This window comes from Lissotriton helveticus, chromosome 1_1, assembly GCF_964261635.1.
Source record: "Lissotriton helveticus chromosome 1_1, aLisHel1.1, whole genome shotgun sequence".
NCBI lineage: Eukaryota > Metazoa > Chordata > Amphibia > Caudata > Salamandridae > Lissotriton > Lissotriton helveticus.
In genome coordinates, this window is record NC_136057.1 from 1,296,836,303 (window position 1) to 1,296,856,095 (window position 19,793).

Below are 19,793 nucleotides of genomic sequence, written 5' to 3' on the forward strand. Positions count from 1 at the left end.
CACACATGAGGCATTATCTGCGATTTTCTTAGTAGCCACATTTTTAGCATTTTTGTTTGTTTACACTGTTTTGTTGGAACAGTGCAAACTTGGCCCACGACCGTACCAGAACTGTAATCACTCATGTTTACTCACAGAAGTGCGATTAACATTTATGTTATTAGCAATCGAAGTGCAAGATAAAAGTATGGGAACTGTGATCCTCAGCACAAGTAGGGTAGGGTAGAGTCAGTGCATCTGGGCAGGGTCAGACCCAGAACAACATATTCTGTAACTAGAAGTAACTGCATATAAAATATAATGCACACTCCTAAAATGAAAACCAAATTCAAAGTTAAATGAATCTTTACAGTGCAGGAGTTTTCCTCCTTTCTATTCAAACTTAGGTACCTGAGATTGTCATTAGCAGCGCAAAAACGATTACCAAGTATTACAAAGTATGGATAGAGCGACCACCTGCAATGGTGGTAAATTCTGGGCAGAGACTTTACAATTGCAGGACAGATACATTTTCTAGAACACAGCCCATAATTAGGGTTTCTAGATTCCCTGGAACTAAGGACTTAGTCAATATGCCAGCCAGAAACAGAAACAAATCGGGCTGTAACCCCCCCACAACTCACTGCATAGTATTTGAATGAGATGTGTTTCAGTTAACAATCAATCCTCTGTGAAATCACAGGGATAGAGAGTAGAACTTAAAACCCCCTTTCATTAAGGAAGAGCACATTCAAGAAAACTAGGAAACCATGGTACATTTTAAAGATGTATCGTTAAAATCAAATTCCTATCCTAGTGTCCGCAATATGAACTGTTACTACAATAAAGAGAAAGAGAATAGTAAAAGGGTAAAAAGCAAGAAATACTCTATCAAATGGGCAGTGTTATTTAGAACAATCCCACCCTCATTTTTTTATATACTAAATTTATCTTGGTACCAAAAGAAGACATTTCGAGTTTCAGATGGTTCACACCAACATACCTGTATGAACAATACGTCTTAATGTTCAATATAATAGAAAGGTGTTCTATTCTCATCTGTGTTCCTAGCAAGGCTGATATGCTCAGCAAGTGAAGCCTAACTGCCTCCCGATATCCTTCAGAAAGGGTTAGTAATGCAATTCAGCAAGGCTTGTCTCAAGATAAATGAGTAAACGTGTGTACGCGCTAATAATCTCACATTATTGTGTAATCTCATTTTTTTCTCTTTTTTCCTATGTCTATACTTGTCTATGTAATTATGGAACCTGTAACTCACTGATCCTCATGTAAAGCGCTCTGATACCCACGGGTCTAGTCAGCGCTATATAAAACTTTGCAAATAAATAAATGAGTAGCAGAAAACAGCCAGGTGCCCTTTTACTTACTTTCATTCTGTGAGGCGGTGTTCTTTGAACAATACAACAAACAAGAAACATTGTTATCAGCTTTCCATGGAACTTTGTTCACAACTTAATATAATCATTTGGAAGAAAAAAGCAAGCTCCGATCTAATTCTGTGAATATTCTCGATCAGACTCAATTATCATGTTGCAAGGGGCAAAAGTGACATTAAATAAATGTGCATTGCATATCAATCATGCACATTCACCTGTAAATGGATAACATGTGTAAGCAAAAATGAGAATGCCTAGAAGAGAAAAAGCATAACAATCACAACCGATAAAAGGGTCAAAATACAGGACAAAAGGACAATTTTATGTATACATCTGTGTAAGTAAAGCAGTAATGACAGTAAGTAAATAGACTGCAGACACAAGTACAAGTCAACGTAGATGTATGTTCTTTGATTGGTACAATACACAGCAGTATTGAGCATTGTATGTAACTGTACTTATTTAGAAATTTAAAACTAGTAAATATTTGCTAAATTTGTCATCTGCCATAAGGGATAGTTACCACAAGATTGTGCCCTCTTACCCCGAATAGCGTTGATAAAGTAAAATTTTGATGACACAATAAGAGTCAATATTGTTCAGCTTGTATGATTAATATTCTCCTTGTTTGTATCTTCCCTTTTTTTCCAGACCCCTGACGAAGGGGCATTTTTGCCCCGAAATGCATTGAGTTGTCCCTTTAATTTTCGTTTGTAAACCTGTGTTTAGAGTATAATTGCGTTATGTATAATTTCATGTTATTGTGAAAAACATTGTATCATTTAACTAATGATGTTGATGAAGAATATTGGAAAATACAATAAATTTGGCATTATGACATGATGAAATGAACAAAATGGTTTAAAGGAATAATATATTTGGTGTAGTGCGTACTAGAGTCCCAGTGATTCACAACACTAGGCCATATACATGGTTACTCTTACCCCGAATGACAGTACTAGACATAGTGCTCTGTTGATAAACGTGGATTTCCAGCTCATAGGTAGTAAAAGACCAGAGAGGGAGAGAAATGTAGAGTAATTAGTTGCATCACGTATAAGAGAGATAGTGTGTATGTGTGTCAATGTACCAAAGCCCCTTTGAGCAAGCATACACACAATATGTTCACCAAGAATGATGGAAGAACACTTCTTAACCTATAAACATGAATGAGAGATAGATAAGGAGCACAGACAACAATTTCAAAATCCCACACATGCGCTCCTCAGTCATCATACCAGAGAAGTACCAAGCAGTGCATCACCATATGCTCTGGAGAGTGCACCACTAGCCACTGCATAGTGTACTTCCACCAACGGCATAGTTTACCATCATATACAAATCAATGCACTATCACTCACAGAACAGTGCACCACTACCCACAGCACATTCAACTATAACCCAGGACACACTGCACCGTCACCCATAGATCCGTGCATCAACACCAGTGGCAAAGTACACCATCACTAACTGAGTAATGCTCCCTTGCAAATGGCACAGTGTGCCAACATCCACAACACAGTGCACTATCACTGCAAAGCAGTGGACATTAGATTAAACATGTCCATGTAATTAGTGGAGAGGTAGTCACCCTATCTTAGGACATTCAAGGAATCTACATTGGCTTCCAGAATATGGCTCTGGCAGCCAGTGAAATAAGTAATAGCTCAGCATTATGCAGTCGGGGGAAGCCTTTCACGTCTTCTTTGGTAATTTCACATTTTTTTAAAATATTCATTCTGACCTTAAAACACTTACAAGGTCTAAACTAAAGTCTACCTTCTTATCTGACACATCTGAGCGGCAGGAGCCCTTTAAAAGGAAGGGAAGTGGTATATATGGCTTGTGTAGCACAAGCCAAACAACCCTTGTAATGATGTGGTAGCATATTACCTTACCACTGATAGGATCATAGGCCATTGAGTCATCACAGCACAACGTGTCCATCCATCCATGTGCCTACTAAGATCCATCCATCAGTGAGTCCATCAATCTATCTATCCATCCTACCACTGAGATCATCCACTCACCCATTTATCACCATCCATACTCTCTACATTCCTCTATCCCCCATTTTAACCACCTACGACTTTTTCGTTCATTATCACACTCTGTATCCATCCACGCCCGCTTTAGTATCCCAACACTGTGTAACTATTCATCATCTACGTCTTCATTCATTCGACATGGAAAGGTGTGGTGCAGTGGCCACGGCAGCTGACTTCGAAGCACAGGGTTCATGGTTTGATCCCCAGCTCCAGCTCCAGTGGCAGCTCAGCACCATGTGACTCTGGGCAATAGCTCACTTAATTAATTTCCATGACGGCCCCCAGTACCTTCAGACCTGTAAGGGTGAATAGTTTGCGCTTTACAAATACGGATTCACCCCACACTCTCTGCCCATTCATCTGCGCACTCTTAAATCATCCCAAACACTATCTATGCCGTCTTCGTTCAGCCTCACACTCTTCAGTCCATTCATCTACATCTTCTTCACTCTTTCCCACACTCTCCATCATCCACCCATCTTCACAAATAAGATGGCTATCCATTCACTCATCAACATAGCTTTTATTCACACTAAAGTCTTTAAGGAACACAATCCATTTGAGATTTGAAGGACTGAGCATTGCCAAATATGTTAGAGCTATAAAATGAATGGTGGAGCATCTCAAGGCAAGTTTTATTACATCACAAAACATAGACGAGCTCTACTTTTTTGTTTTATTGTACCATTTAATACAAGTCAAAGCCAGACATCAGAAGCATAACCTACTCTGTATAAAAACAGGGTGCCTTACATTAACCCCTTCGCTGCGGGGTGTTCCCCCCCGCTGTGCGGGGGTTTGGGCCGCGCGCAGCGCCCCCATGCTGGTGAAGAGCTGAGCTCGTCATGAAGCAAAGCGGAGCTGCCCTCATGACGAGCTGAGCTCGTCACGGCCGCACCCGTTTTTAGAACGTTCAGCACAGTGGTGAAATTAGCCCCGCGTGCGAACGTTCCAACGGCCGTGACGAGCTCAGCTCGTCATGAGTGGAGCTCAACTGTACTCCATGACGAGCTCAGCTCGTCACCAGCATGGATGAGGTTAAATGAATAAGAATTTGGCAGTGTTAGTGCACTGAAAGATAGCAGGCTCAAGTGAAAATGATTAGCTTCTCATGCCATGTGAAGCATCATATGTGTCTGTGTGCATCTCTTCAGAGGGAGGGATGGGTATGCACCTCTCTGAAGACCATCTAGCTGTGGTGGTCAGGTCGAAGAGAGGAACAGGCAGTCTTGGCCCTCCCTCCCCTTCTATGTCTTCAGTTGTCTGCACATGCAAGAGCACTGGCAACAGTCACCACTCTATAAAGAGCTCTTACAATGTTTAAAATTAGTGGAGACTGTTAACGTTTTTAATAGGTGCCCCACCAAGGCTGGTTTTGCACAGTGCTTGAAGGTTTGTCAGGACAGGTTAAGATTGTCACTTTTTCCCCAGAACAAATTCCAATACAAGGTTTTATTAAGCGGTTTTAATGAAGAGTGACTCTTTCCAGGGAGAGGTGTGGTGCCGCGGCCAGGGCGACTGACGCTGGAATCTGGGGATCACGGTTCGATCTCCATGCGGCAGATTAGCCCAGCACCATGTGACTCTGGGCAATAGCTTGCTTAATCGTCACGAAGGTCCCAGCGCCTGGAGACCCTTATGAGTGATTGTTCGCGCTTCACAAATGTGTATTATTATTATTATTTCCATAACCCAGAGTCATGTGCAAAAGTCAATAAAGGATCAATGATCCATAAATTCAAGTGTTAGGATTACAGCCTATCTCTTGGATTTATGGATCATTGATCCTTTATTGACTTTTGCACATGACTCTGAGTTCTGGAAAGAGTCACTCTTCATAATAACTGCTTAACAAGTCCTTGTATTGGAAAAAAGTGACGATCTTAACCTGTCCTGACAAACCTTCAAGCACAGTGTCTATAATGGGGAAGGGTTCTCCTATTGTCAAGGACATGTAAAATACCACTATTTTGCTCCAATAACTACAGATTACAAGGGAGCGCGACTCAATACCCCCTCATTCCAGACTGGTGTTGCACAGTGCCTGCGCATTCAATATCTTTTCAAAGATGTTGGCACCTGTGAGCCTGTCTAGAGCATAGTTAGATAGCCTGTGGCTGGGCTGCTACAAATGATAATGACCTTTTAAGTAATGGCTACTTCTCACTACATGAAACACCAAAAAATCAACCCAGATCTGGAAGTGACATCAGCAGGATTTTCACCTAAGTGAGAACTGTGGAAAAACTTGCAAGTCACTCATTCCTCCAGCTATACATTCCTCTTAGTGATTTAAGCCAGTGGCGGCTCCTCCGCTAAGGTGGAGGAGCATCGCTCCATTGCTCTCGGAGTAGTGTAAAAGAAGAAAGAAAATGATAATATCAGACGGTATTATCATTTTATTTTTAGTATCTTGCAGCTAGGTTAGGACAGGGCGAGCCGGGCCAGGCTCCGGTGACATCAAGGGAGAAGGAGTGAGTGTTGCTGCATGAAGTGTGCATAATGGTTTGGTGAGCCATCTTTGGCCGGCCAGTCATGCGCACTTTGCATATTCAGCCTGGGTATAGAACATGCCCAGGCTCCCTGTCCCTGTCGGAGCGCTGAACCACGGCACTCAAACACATCACAAGGCTGCTGCCGTGGTTACAGCAGCATCGTGATTGGCTTAAGCGGGCCTGGGTGCTGCTGGGAGCCAGCAAAACATCGAGAAAGAAGAAGAGGCTGCAGTGACTAGCAGGTAAGTCTTTTTTATTTCTTTCTCGAGGGCCCCTAATCACATTCTGCAGTGGGCGGGGCATCATCTTGCGTTCTGCCACTGACTCCCCTCATGTGCGATCAGGACTGGTGCTATCTGAGGCTGAAATGATTTGTTGGCCACAGCCTTCATTTCTATTTCGAAAGGATGAACACAAGCATTGATGTACATTTGCACGTCATATTAACTGTATTTTGTAGATGAGCCCATAGCTTGCATATCAAACTGGAAATATTTTGACTGAAATGCCTCGTAACGGGGGGAAATTCAAAAATAGTTTTAGATTTTATTAATAAACACTATAAGAATAACAATATTGAACACATTTATCAATCAGTGGATATGGAGTTACTGAACATAAGATGTAGCATGGCGTATATTTCTGTTTCCTGCATACCACTGGACAGCGCATTCACAGTAGAGGTGTGATGCACCAGTCAAAGATGGCTGGATGCTTTGAGCAGTACTTCGGTTTTCATAATCTTGGGAATGGGAAGAGGCTTGTATTGGGGAAAATGACGTATATAATCTAACAATAGGAGAGGCAGGGTTTAGGAGGCACTCCTCATCCCCTTACAAAGATAAATCAAGAACAAAGGAGTGACTATCGGCGCAAATCAAAACAAGGGCTAGTGACTGCAACCCAAAAATTAAGAAATCAAGGAAGTGTGTGATATTGTGAAAAAACCATTAGTTGTTAATTATAACCATCCCGTGTCCGCCTCACGCATTTTTAACATTTGCTTATAGTTCCTATATTTCTATATTAAAATTATTTTTTGAAACTATTTTGCTTCCTTTTAACATCACTATTCACTATCACCGTATCACTTCAAAAATTGAAAAAAAACAGCTCCACTGTAATTACAGGTGTCGCAGCACACCGGGGAGACATTCGGTCTTCCCGGTGGGACCCCGATGATGAAGCATGTCACCAACCAGGTTGGTGAGTGAGGGTTCTTTTAAACAACTAATGTTTTTTTCACAATATCACACACTTCCTTGAAAGTGACGTACAGGCATCAGCCAATATTTTCAGTGGTAATGACAAGAAATGGATATTCAGTGTTTCGTTTACAAGGCTTTTTATGTTCCCAGCAGCTGAAAGAGAACAAATACTCATTAAAATAGTTTCAAACTTGAATAACTAGGTTTAGAAGCTGTTCATTGTCTGCCATCTACTGGTTTGCTTTGATAAATTCACTTGCACGGTCGGACTGGCCTACAAGGCTACCAGGCAGTGCCCGATGGGCTGGTCTGACAGGTCAGTGAGCGGGTCCGTTTTTTTTGGCTGTTTGTGGGCCCGTTATATCACATGATGGACCGGATTTTTTTGTTTATTTCCCTGATATTAAAACAAGCATTGCCTGCTGCAAGCTCAAATGCATGCAGTCTTCCATACCTTACAAAACACTTGTACAGCACAAGTTCAAAACTGCCCCAGTGTGCATATATGGGCCACTTTTTAGCTATTGAATTCACAAATGGGGTCATTCTCATTTTGGTGCCCGGATCTAATTGTTGTGCTAGTCCGTCTCTGTTCACTTGTTCTTTATAAAGTCATCCATCACGGGCCTCAATAATGGGAACCCCTCTGTTACAGTGACCTATGCTCCCTATTGTTTCAGGTGTATATCTCATATTTACATGTTGTAATTTTGACCATTGCAGTACATTTTGACCTGTTGGATTGATTAATAAAACAAGGCATTGCACAACTTTTCTTATCATAGCACATTCATGGTGCTACTGCACATTACAACAAAAAAAGGTGCAAGTGTGTACAACTTTGGATGCTTGTTCCTTTTACAATGACCTAGCTTGACAAAATGGTGACATTTTTCTTTTCTTCTGGTAGGTGAGAGAGACATTGGCAGCTGAGACGGGCCTCACTGTCCGCGTTGTCCAGGTTTGGTTCCAGAATCAAAGAGCCAAGGTTAGTATGCTTGGGGACTGCTTCGAAGCAATGGAATTCAGCTTGGATTCCACCGCAGAGCTAGGTGATGCATGCATGGTTAGGGGTGTCATGCCAACTTGTGCAATCTGAACAACACATATGTGGTGCAATCTTCCAGGCTACAGTTAGATTTCCAGGAAGGGAACAATGTGCAACCAGTGAGTACTGGTCCTACAGCCCCAGGCAGAAGATGATAATGCTGTTGTGTGAGGGTCGGACGTCCCACTGGTTTGTCACAGAACTGGTGTTGGGGGTTCTATTCAAAACCAGAGTATAGACCTCTACTGGGTCCTTTTTTGTTCCAAATGCATGGGTGGCTGGCCGGGAGGAGCATGTGTAGAGCATGCACAGAATCTTATAAGCACTATTTAGTCATTAAAAAACACATGGGCAAAATGGTTTGAAGAGAACATTGTTTCTAACATGGAATTCCGTTGGATATGTCTTTTCCCCAAATGTATTTCAAAAATATTTAAATAAGAGTATGCTATGTTGAGTTCTTTATCTAAACACCTGGCTGCTCTTTCAAGTCGATGTGTGAGTACTGACATCAACTAACTGGGTTCAAATCCTGATGGTAATTTCTATATGTTAGATAAAAGGGTCTTAAAATTATTAATCAGGGGCAGGTTAGAGTGTGGTTGTGTAAGATTAGTCCCCAATAAATGTAGCAAGTAACACAATAAAAAATCGATATTTCCTTTTTAGAAATGTGATGGGAATTAATCAGCGACTGTTCCTTGCGTGAAGGAGCTTTTACTTCTGTACTCGTGAGCAGAGTCCCTCATTGTTAACTCCTCTGCACCATGCACATCATGACTGACCAGCCCCTTAATGAGTGGTCTAGTCCCACAGCTAGGCCCTCTCCCCGCTGCACAAAACAAGAGAAACGCAATCATGTTTTGTTCAGCTTCAAGAGAGGTTTGAAGCTTGAATCTAATGGTGGAGCATGTAACATCTAGGCTGGACTAGGTGAATGCACTTTATCTTGGATCTCCTTTGACTCTTATCCACAGGCTGCAGTTGGTTCAACAGCCAGCCACAAGACTGACTCTAACTCTCCGAAGATGGCCGTCATCTCATCTCACTTAAAGCTATTTTATTGGCTTCCAATCAAGAAACTAATACATTTTAAGGCCCTGACGGTTACCCTCAGAGCAGTTCATAAAAAGGGCCCGATCCACTGGAGAGAAATGTTTTCGCCTACATGTCCATCAGATCACTTCGATTCGCAAAGCAGTGCTTGTTGACAGTACCCAAAATCCATAGAGTAAGAAGAGGTTGGTGCCTTTTTTTATGTCGGGGGCAAAACTTAAGAATGGTCTACCCAACAAGTTAAGGACTCTAAACGTTGACAATAACTCAAAACATTTGTTTTCCACTAGCGACTGGCTTGGTTAAATCTTTCACTTGCTGCCGTGCCCAAAGCAACTGTGCCTTATGCAAATTGTATTCATTTGTTCATTCATGGGGTCTAACTTTGTAGACACCCCTTCCACACACGGAGATTTGTTGGACTTTCCCCAAATAAAACTGAACAAGATAGAAATTCTTCAATAATCCTTACATTTTGGGAAGCATTCTGTTCCATTATGTATTTATTGATTTGATGTTAAGGTTTAATCTTTGATGAGATCCACATTAATCTGAGCTCAGTAAAGTCAAGCAATAAACAGTGAAGGGCATCCTGGTTATTTTCTCATCACAGATCATAGTACTGGAGTCCAGCAACGCATGTCTTTGGCGAGAAGATGTCTGCAGTTGTGACCAGATCCTGGACAGTTGAGTCCTTCAGGTGGCTTTCCTTAGCTTGAAACCCCATCATGGTGTGTACATTACAGCAATCGCTCAGCTTGATTGGACACCTAACTCTAGCCTAACCATCTCCGCCCTTGTACAATTACTGATTAGCAGACATTGTCTCTAGGCATTAGCCTCAATTGTTTCTAGATTCGAGGGGAATTTGGGTAGCCATAGTTCAGTGACATATATAAGAATTGAAATTCCTCTAGCTTAGTAAGCAAGAGCCAGTGGCTGCAGTGAATACCTTTAGAAGAAAAGAGGGTCTAGAGATCTTCAAAGAGTTCAGTGCGGCAGTAATTTACAGTCTTGACAGCAATGTGTGGTCGAACTACAGTCTAATGTATTTACCAGGACCGAACAAGAAACCAAAATCAGCCCTGGCACAAATGTTCAAATTAGCCCCACACTTCTGGAAGATGCAACTATAGCAGTATCCTGAGGCATGATTGGGTTATGCAGCCCATCCTGCTCTGAGAGCAGCCCGCTAACCTTTAGCATCCCAGGAAAATGCCAGAGTGGCAGATTGACCACTCCCAATCTGGTATTTATATTCACTTACCACATGTACAGAGCCAATTGGATATCCTCTGGACCTCTGGACTTGAAACCGAATTTTGGATTTTTGTAAGACTGATAAGTAGCTTGTGCATGTCTCATTACAGAAGGGTATCTTGTATGTTGTACAAGGAGCGCACATCATCGCCATGGCCCACAATAAGCAGACCACCCGCAAGTCCATAACGAGGGAAACAACGTTTCAGGCAGCCGGCTACCAAAACTGCCCACAAGAGGGACCCTTCCTCCAGTAGAGTAAAGAAACCTCACCTCTACCTGCGGGAAAAGTTGCTTTCCGTGAGATCCACCACTACCAAAAGTCTACTCAGCTGCTAATCCGCAAACTGCCAATCCAATGCCTAGTGCTGGTGATCGTGCAGCATGCCAATACCAACTTGCACTTTCAGAGGTCAGATATCATGGTCCTGCAGGAGGCCAGTGAGTGCAACAGTAAGATGCTGGCGGCAGGGCAGGAGCTCCTCCAATGAGCTTAGGAGAATTAATGACCCTAGAATTCACCACCACCTACCCCGTCATCCAACTGCAGCCGCGGTACTTGGGAAGGCTATGGAGGCCGCTCAGGCTATAGAGGCTCCTGAAGCATGTCTTGCCACTTTCCACTCTTAGAGGATGCCTCGCATCTATCCTGGCCATTCTTTAAATCTGACAAGGTAGAGTCAAGGAGGTCCACCATGCTTGGCAAAAAGCGGGCGCCCACATCCATCTGCCCTGATGTATGATGTCCCACTGAGTCTCATGGGTGACGGAGAGCCTGCCTGTAGAATCTAGTGCCTTTTTTCAGTGCCTGTCGTACACGCCATATGCTGGGTGAATCAACGTGCCTCAGAGGCATGGGGTGGATGGAGGGCCTCTGAGATACAGGACACAAAGGGCCCTTGGTACCAGGTATGTTACAGGAGGACAATGGTATCATTGGTGCTATCGGTGCCTGTTCCATGGACTGAGTTGCTTTAACTCTTCGGGAGAGGCTTTGCCTCTGTTTATAACCAAGTAGTCCTCTGCGCAAAGACATAGGATGATTAGCGACATCCTACTTACTTGGCTCCATTTTGGGTTAATCTTTTAGAAGACGCTACATGTTGCCCTAATGCCATCAATGAAATCTGATCTACTAACCCTCTGCAACCATCTACCCAATTTTGGTACATTCTGGCGGCCATACTGAAAGTAAGAATACCTCTCTTGCTTTACTGATGTTAATGTGTATATTGTCTTATTATATTATGAAACAATGAACTGCAGTAGGTTCTGTTCTCATGTAAAATGCTCAGATATCCTTTTGAAACTTGCCTGTGCTCTCCAAATTGGCAAAACTAAATAAATATATGACCAATATGCAAATTTACACCGCCCTACCCCCGAAGGATCGGATGGGGCTGACCTGCCGGGAGTCATGCTTCGCTGGCACAATAGTGGTGGCTTGGAAATGTCAGAAAGTTATATTGCTTTTAAATATTTAGAAAAAATGGAAACTACATGTTTCTGTAAAAGTTATGACCATAAAGGCATTGGTTCGGGTGAGAACCATTTAAAGGTTTTGGAAAATCTTTTTCGAATAATAGACTTTGTACAACCTTTCGCACATTTTTTGCAGATGTCAATAAAAACCTTTGCTGTTTAGAAAAAAATGTTAATGTCAGTAGCAAAACACTTTTTCCACTTTTTCCATCGATTAGCAAATAGTTCTTCGTCACCAACAGTGCTAGTGTCCTACTCAAAGAAGAGAGTTGCAGTTATAGGGACAGAGGGCCATTAGTGGATAGAGTAACAAAAAATGAGAAAAAGGTATGTTGCTACAAGAAGTTATCTTTATACGTCTTCGTTTCGCAATACGGGACACTCATCTCAGTTTGATACAATAATTTAAAAAAATAAACGAAAACTCGTGAGAAAAATATGATCAACTATTTTCAAGGTATAAAAATTGCACTTTCTCTAGACCAGAGGTCTTCAAACTTGTGTACAGAAAATCAACCTACACCCCCCACCCCCCGCATCCCCCCTTCCACCGAATGACAAACATATTTTTTTATACTTATTCTATACAACTGGCAGCTCTGGACCTATTTAATAAGCCCACCATTACAGTTGTGTGCAGTTATCCATTTAAAAATGTAATCAAATATATGATTGCCAAAATTCTGTTCTCACAGCAAGGTCTCCATGAAATGGAAATGTGTTCTCAGTTTGATCGTTTACCAGAAATTATGGGCAGGGCTGCCTTTAAGGTTTATTTGAAGCTCTCTTCACCAGGACGTGAGTGACAAAAGACAACACCCATTGCAGTTGTCTCACTGCCACTCTGTTTGCTTTCACTAAAACACAGCAGCCTCTTCAGCATGGTGTGTCTGTTACCAAGGTGCACAGTTTGGAGGCCTTTTTATGTTTTCCATAAACTTTTCTAGAATCTGTTACCTGTCATGAGCTGCATGGAGCAAGCACTGGGCGATCACTGGTGCACAAGCAGCGAATGAAGATCTTATGTTATTTTTCCTTACATTTCAGATGAAAAAGATTGCACGAAGGCAGCAACAGCAGCAACAGCAGCAGGAACAAGACCAACTGGGCAACCCGCGCCTTGGGTCTGGACGAGGGGCCAGCAGGAACAGCCGACAGAGCAATGACGACAGTGAAGGTGAGGGAAGCAGGTAGACGTGGACAAGCTACCAAATTCATGGAGCTGAGCCAGGGGTTTTCTCTTGCCCTCAGAGTCCAGCAGCGGCCTGTGCAGGTAAAAGCGGTGGGGGGTTTCGATGGACAATGAAGAGGGAAAATTAAATAATACATGTTCACCAGGGCCGGACTGGGAACCACAACCGGCCCTAGCAAAGTGCTCGCCCCCCTCCCCACTCGGGGGGGCGCGGGGGTGTGGAGGTGCCGCCTAGCTCTTTGCCGGGGCCTGTTTTCGGCCGATTTTGGTACAGGGCCGATTTTGCAGCTATGCTGCAAAAACGGCCCTGTAACAAAAACGGCCCCCACCGGCCCCCACCGGTGCAGCCCACTGGGGGATTGCCCGGTGCCCGCTATGGCCTGTCCGGCCCTGATGTTCACTCGTCATCGTCTGTCAACCCCCCCTCCCTTCCCCCTCCCAACCAGGCTCCATCGCTCTTACCTGCACGGGCCTTAGACGCCAAAGCAGGAGAGGAGCCATGGAAACCATGTAACTTACACAATAGATGACGTAACATTCTGGCAAGATACTCTTTTAAAATATATATGAACACATTTTGTAAGGGGATAACCCTAGACTGATCGCTTGTTTATGCACAACATTTTTGCAGTTAAGGATAAAAAGTGACGTGCAGTTTGCCAAGGATCACATACTTAGGTCTACTGTGAAGGCCAAGATTCCTGAACAGGTTCCTGGGCGCTAGATTTGGTAGAAAGGACAATTTTTCGTGCACAAGTTGTCTTTCGAGAGTTCGGTTTCTGCAAATTATTCAAATTACTACATAATAAAACAACTGGACCTAAATAAAAAGTGGGTGTATCGAGTGGCAATCGAACACGAATGATTATTTCCAAGCCTGGTATAGAAAGCACTCCAGCAAACTACTACATGGATTAAGATTGGTAGAGCATGTTACATGTTAATATCACTGGCCTTCCACTTCTAAGTAGATACAATTATTCCAGAAGATTTCCTACACTTCAATAGAGCAAATGAACAAGATTTAGAAAAACATAAGGTCAGAGAAGGTACCTTTCAGTGTACTCTCATGTTACTGGAAAGCAATGCACAGATACATTTGCAGGATGCTGCCTTTTTGATTTTCTTTTTTCTTTTGTGGAGAAGTGTGGCTCAATGGTTAGAGCGGCAGACCCTGATGCAGAGGTCTGGCCCGGGACCAGGGTTCAATTCCCGCCTCGGCGGGTCTTGGGCTCAATTTCCTCAGACCTGATAATTCTCGCCTCGGTGCATATTCTAATCATGAGTCCAATTCTGGGCAACAGCTTGCTTAATCTCCACAACGGCCCCAAAAGCACTAGGATGCCTGGCTGCACCTTGGGGGGCCCAGGAGTGGGCGCCTCACAGGGAGAAGCCAGGAAGGGTTCCACAGCGGTATTCGTACAAGCGCCGGAGAGACCCCATGTGGGGTGATTCAGGCGCTATACTACAACATTTACATTTACATTTTACACAACTACATGAGGGAGGTTGAGAGAGGGTCATGTTCTGGCTCATCTGTCGCCTGTCTTTAATGGAGCCCCGGAGACCCAAGCCACGCTCGAGCCTGTCATGGCTCAATCATACTTATAAGATCCTTTGCATATTAGTAGTCAGTGATGTTTCTTTGTTGGGTCAAAGAGATTTTGCGGAATTAAATCATACAAGGGCCACCATGATTTTTCTGAACCTGTGAAGAATAGCTTCGGACCTGTGTGAGAGTAGGTGGAGCTTGAAGGGGGTGGGCGGGCCTTGAAGGGGGTCGAAGCCTTGAGCCCTTCACTATCTGAGCAAATAGTAAAGCATGTGAAGGGGCCAGGGCCACAGGCATGGGACAGCAATTCATGCTGGCACACCTGTTAATGTTAATGTTAATGTTAAAAATTATTTATAAAGCGCACGTACACCGGATGGTTTCATGGCGCTATAAAGGCTCAGAGATTATTAACGGACAGCTTTAGTTATAGGCTTGTGCAAATAGCCACGTTTTAAGGGATTTCCTAAATTGCATTAGCTCAGTATAGGAGCGGATCTCCAACGGAAAAGTGTTCCACAGTCTAGCAGCAAGAGTGGCAAATCTACAGCCGCCCTGACACACTCGTTTGAATACGGGGATGGCAAGAAGTGAGAGGTGAGCAGAGCGGAGGTTCCGGGACGGGGTGTGCCTAGATATTAAGGTGTTAATAAATTTGGGGTTATTACCAGGCAAAGATTTAAAGATGAGGCAGCCCACCTTAAAGGCACAGTGTTGAGGGATTGGGAGCCAGTGAAGTTTCCTTAGCAAAGGAGTGGCAGACTGCCACCTGGGTTGATGCAGGATCAATCTGGCCACCTGATTTTGGGTCATCTGTAACCATTTGAACAGATGGATAGGCATGCCCAAGTATACAGAGTTGCAAAAAAAGATTTGCAACTTCATTTGGCCCAGCCAACCCTTCTGTCCCATGGGCTCTACTCCCCCTTTTTTTCAAGTATACAGAGTTGGCATTGTCCAGGAGAGACAAGACAGTGGCGACCACCACTTGGATCAGGGCTTCCTGTGTGAGGAACCGATGTATCTTTTTGAGCTTCCTCATTTGAAAGAAACATTTGGAGATGACTGTGCCAACCTGGGTTTTTAGTGACAGATCATGGTTGAGGGTAACTCCTAATGTTTTGGACGAGTGGGAGGGGGAGGGAGAAGGACCTAACTCTGATGGCCAGTAATGAGGACCCCAACATTTAAGGCTGTCCCCAATAAGAACAAGTTCCATCTTCCCAGGGTTTAACTAAGATGGGTATGGTCCATCCACTGTTGGATATGTAACATGGTGGCCTAAAATTCGGTGATGGAACTATAGGAGTTATCGATCGGGAAAACTAGTTGCAGATCATCTGCATAGTTAACAACTATCACATTCCTGTCTTTAAGGGACTGGATTAAGGGGAAGATGTAAAGGTTGAACAGATGGGGAGAAAGAGCGGAACCTTGTGGTATACCACAGTTAGTTTTGCGGGGTGGAGCCTTAAAGTGTCCTAGGCGGACAACCTGCAAGCGATCCTCCAGAAAGGAGGAGAGCCAACAGGCCGCCATACCCAGAATGCCGGCTTGTTTGACACGGTCGACCAAAGTAGCGTGGTCGACCGTGTCAAAGGCGGCGGAGAGGTAAAGTAGGACCAGTGCTTGAGGAGAGCGTTTATCCGCGCTGTCACGGAGAATGTCCAGGACGGCTAAGATGACAGTTTCAGTAGAACGGGCTGGCCGCAAACCTGCCTGATAGGAATTAAGATATTTAGATTCTTCCAGGAAGGCTGACAGGCATTTGGCTACATAAGCCTCTGCACTTTTGCTAAGAACGGGAGTAGAGAGATGGGACGATAATTAGGTAAAAGTGTAGGATCAGCACCAGGTTTCTTCAGAAGGGGGACCACAGTGGCTTTTTTAAAGGCTTTAGGAACTTGACCGGTAGTACGTGACTCATTCAGTAGTGTCAGTGCTGGGCCTGGATAGATTGATAATCAGTCCTTGAGTACGTGAGGTGGGCAGCAGTCAGAAGGAGCTCCAGATTTAACAACTGGGGCAGTAACAGACCTGTCAACCTGTGAAAGTTTTTCACTGTGTGAGGAGGAGTGGGGCCTTGAGGGGGTGAGGCTTAGTGCTGCACCCCGATGGGACACAGGGTCAAGACTGATTTGCATATGGCTGGGTCCAAACTGGGGTGGGGTAGTCGGCAAAAGAGCGATGAATTTAACTGGGGGGAGAATGTTTGCATTGTCAGCATTCCGTCCATCATTTGTTTGCTGTAACACTTTTCGCCCTAAGTGGGATGGTTATGCCCAGACGTGAGACCGTTGCTCACTGTGCCACTGGATTTAAGGTAGCCTGGCTCAAGAAGGGTGACATACCCTGAAACCGGTCCCAGGATGCTTGTTCCCGGTCCAAGGAGGACCTGGCCTGGCAGTTCGGTCTGGAATGTTCCCATGGGGCACAGGGTCAAGACTGATTTGCATATGGCTGGGTCCAAACTGAGGTGGCGTAGTGGGCAAAAGAACTATGGATTTAACCCAGATCTTTTGTCTGGGGGAGAATGTTTGCATTGTCAGCACTCCGTCCATCATTTGTTTGCTGTAACACTTTTTGGCCTAAGTGGGATGGGTATGCCCAGACGTGGGTCCCTTGCTCACTGTGTCACTGGATTCAAGCTAGCCTGGCTCAAGAAGGGTGACATACCCTGAAACCGGTCCCAGGATCCTTGTTTCCGGTCCAGGGAGGACCTGGCCTGGCAGTTCGGTCTGGACTGTTCCCATGGGGCACAGGGTCAGGCCTGATTTGCACATGGCTGAGTCCTAACTAGGGTGGCGTAGTGGGCAAAAGAACGATGGATTTAGCCCAGATCTTTTGACTGGGGGAGAATGTTCGCATTGTCAGCATTCCGTCCATCATTTGTTTGCTGAAACACTTTTCGCCCTAAGTGGGATGGTATGCCCATAGACAAGTGAACAAACTGACTTAGATTAATTAACAAATTCAATTAACATAAAAATGAACAAACTTCACAAAGTTTGTGAAGAAAACCTTTGTACCTCAGCAGTTTAAATCAGGACAGACAAGGAATTACATGGAAAGATTTTTTTTTATGTGAAATCTATCGACAATTCATCACTGTTCGAAAAGCAAGTGTAATGCAATTAAGGCAAATAAAGTACCTCCTAGCCCAGAAGACCAAGAGATGTCCAGCCTCAGTCCAGAAGGACCGGATCCATGCCAGATTTGTAAGATATTGTGTCCACAAGAGATACATTTATATAAGGTGGAACTAATTGGGAGTCATTCTTATAGCTAAAGATTATCCTGAAAATCTGGCGCTGTGTATGAAAACAAAGTATCCCGGAATTCTGGTATGAATGTAACTATCATGGACCAGGGTAGGTCCCCCTAACACAGGGTTTAAACACAGTAAGTACATTGAGGGATAAGAGCATTGCATAGAACCATGGCATTCAAATATAGCATAGGTACTGGATATAAAAACAGTGCAAAAAGAGATATATGTGATAAGTGATTTTGTATTTAATAAATACAGTAACACAGTTAGCTGTATAAATAAAAACATTCTCAATCAAATAAAGCCAAGCAGTATTTACAAACAGGGTGCAAAAGAGCACAATATGCTGATGTTGTCTTTGAATGTACCCTGAATACTTGTACCAGAAAAGGCTTTGGGGGTCCAATTTGAAAAGGCTCAGTTTAGGCTATTTACAAAAGGTGGTCTTGTCCTCATAAATCCTGTTACTCATGCATATTATTTCCCCATGATGAGCGTTCCTAGGCATAGATATACTGGAAAATTTGGGAACACCCACAAATGTGCCTATGACCCATTCCCACTTTGGACGTGTCAAGAAATTTACCTCTACCCAGGGCAGGACTAAATCCATTTCCAGGACGGGAAGCAAAAGAAGATAACCCGAAAATTGTGTGGGAAATATTTCCCAGTGTAGATAAAAGTGGCATTGCCAAATGTGATGGCATTTCCCGTGCACGTTTGTGCTGTACACATTGTTGCGTACTTGGAATGGCCGCCACATTGTAACAACTGCAGATTCCTGAATATTTTCCGGGTTTATTCCTGGAAAGCTGCAATGTCATAGATTTTTTTGGTGTAACCCGTTAAAACCTTTGTGAAGTCTTAACATGCATCTATACCGAGGATAGGTAGTAAACCGGGTGTAGATTATATTTTGAGAACTGAGCCCTCTATGAAGGCGTTAGAACGCCTAAAATGCCCTTCTCGCCCACTCCATGGGCATGTGCTGCTACTGTTCATAAATAATACATCTTCTTGAACAAAATCAGATCTTGTATCATTTGTTCGTTTGGGAAAGCTAGGTAGATTTTTAAAATGATTGTTCATGTGCCAGAAGGGACACCTTCCTGCACATAAACAATAATTTCCCACAACGTAGGCACCCTTGAACTATGATTCTAAGGGAGCCTGTGATGGCACTATGCAGCTAAATTTAGCCCAGGCGCAGGGAGAAATGCAGGCCTGCACCGTATTGCTGTAAATACGGTGCCGCCCTACTTTTCTATAGTGACGGAGTGCAGCTTCGGCCTTCTTGGCTTAATTCCGCGCTCTGCCACTTTAATTGTAAATATGACCCATAGTATATTACATTTTTTTTTAGCAACCTGATTACCCTTAATTATGACACCATGTGAATCACGTTACAACATCAAAGGGAAACCTTTAACAGTGTATATTGTAATTGTGAAAGTAGCATAGCCTGTGCAGTCTCAGGAGGGCTGGATCCATGCAGATTTTCAGGATAACCACTGACCAAGTCAACAAGTTAGATGAATATTATTTCTATGTAAAATCATCTTTTCAGTTGATATCCTGACAACATGGCTTGGATGCAGCCGCCAAGACATTGATTGGAAATCCCTGTTCTAGTGCTTAATTTGTCAACTAGAGACCTGGACCAGTTCTAATCCTGTACTCTCCTCCTGTTCTCTCCTTGACCAAATTATTTTGCTTAGGCTCAGGTACCATGTCTAACAAAACTGAAACCACTGAGAAATACTTGTCATTGTAATTGTATTGCTATAGGGCTTACTAGCCCTGAT

The 19,793-nt window shown here is 43.6% G+C and overlaps 1 protein-coding gene across 1 annotated transcript in view; it reads left to right on the plus strand.

Annotated features, from left to right (window-relative positions):
* The window catches only part of LOC144763945 (LIM homeobox transcription factor 1-alpha-like), a 518,887-nt gene that overhangs the window by 480,512 nt on the left and 18,582 nt on the right, over positions 1-19,793 (plus strand). The window contains exons 6-7 of the mRNA XM_078649994.1: positions 8,038-8,115; positions 13,021-13,150. Of these exons, the coding sequence (XP_078506120.1) occupies positions 8,038-8,115; positions 13,021-13,150 (208 nt within the window). The remainder of the gene's footprint in view (positions 1-8,037; positions 8,116-13,020; positions 13,151-19,793) is intronic.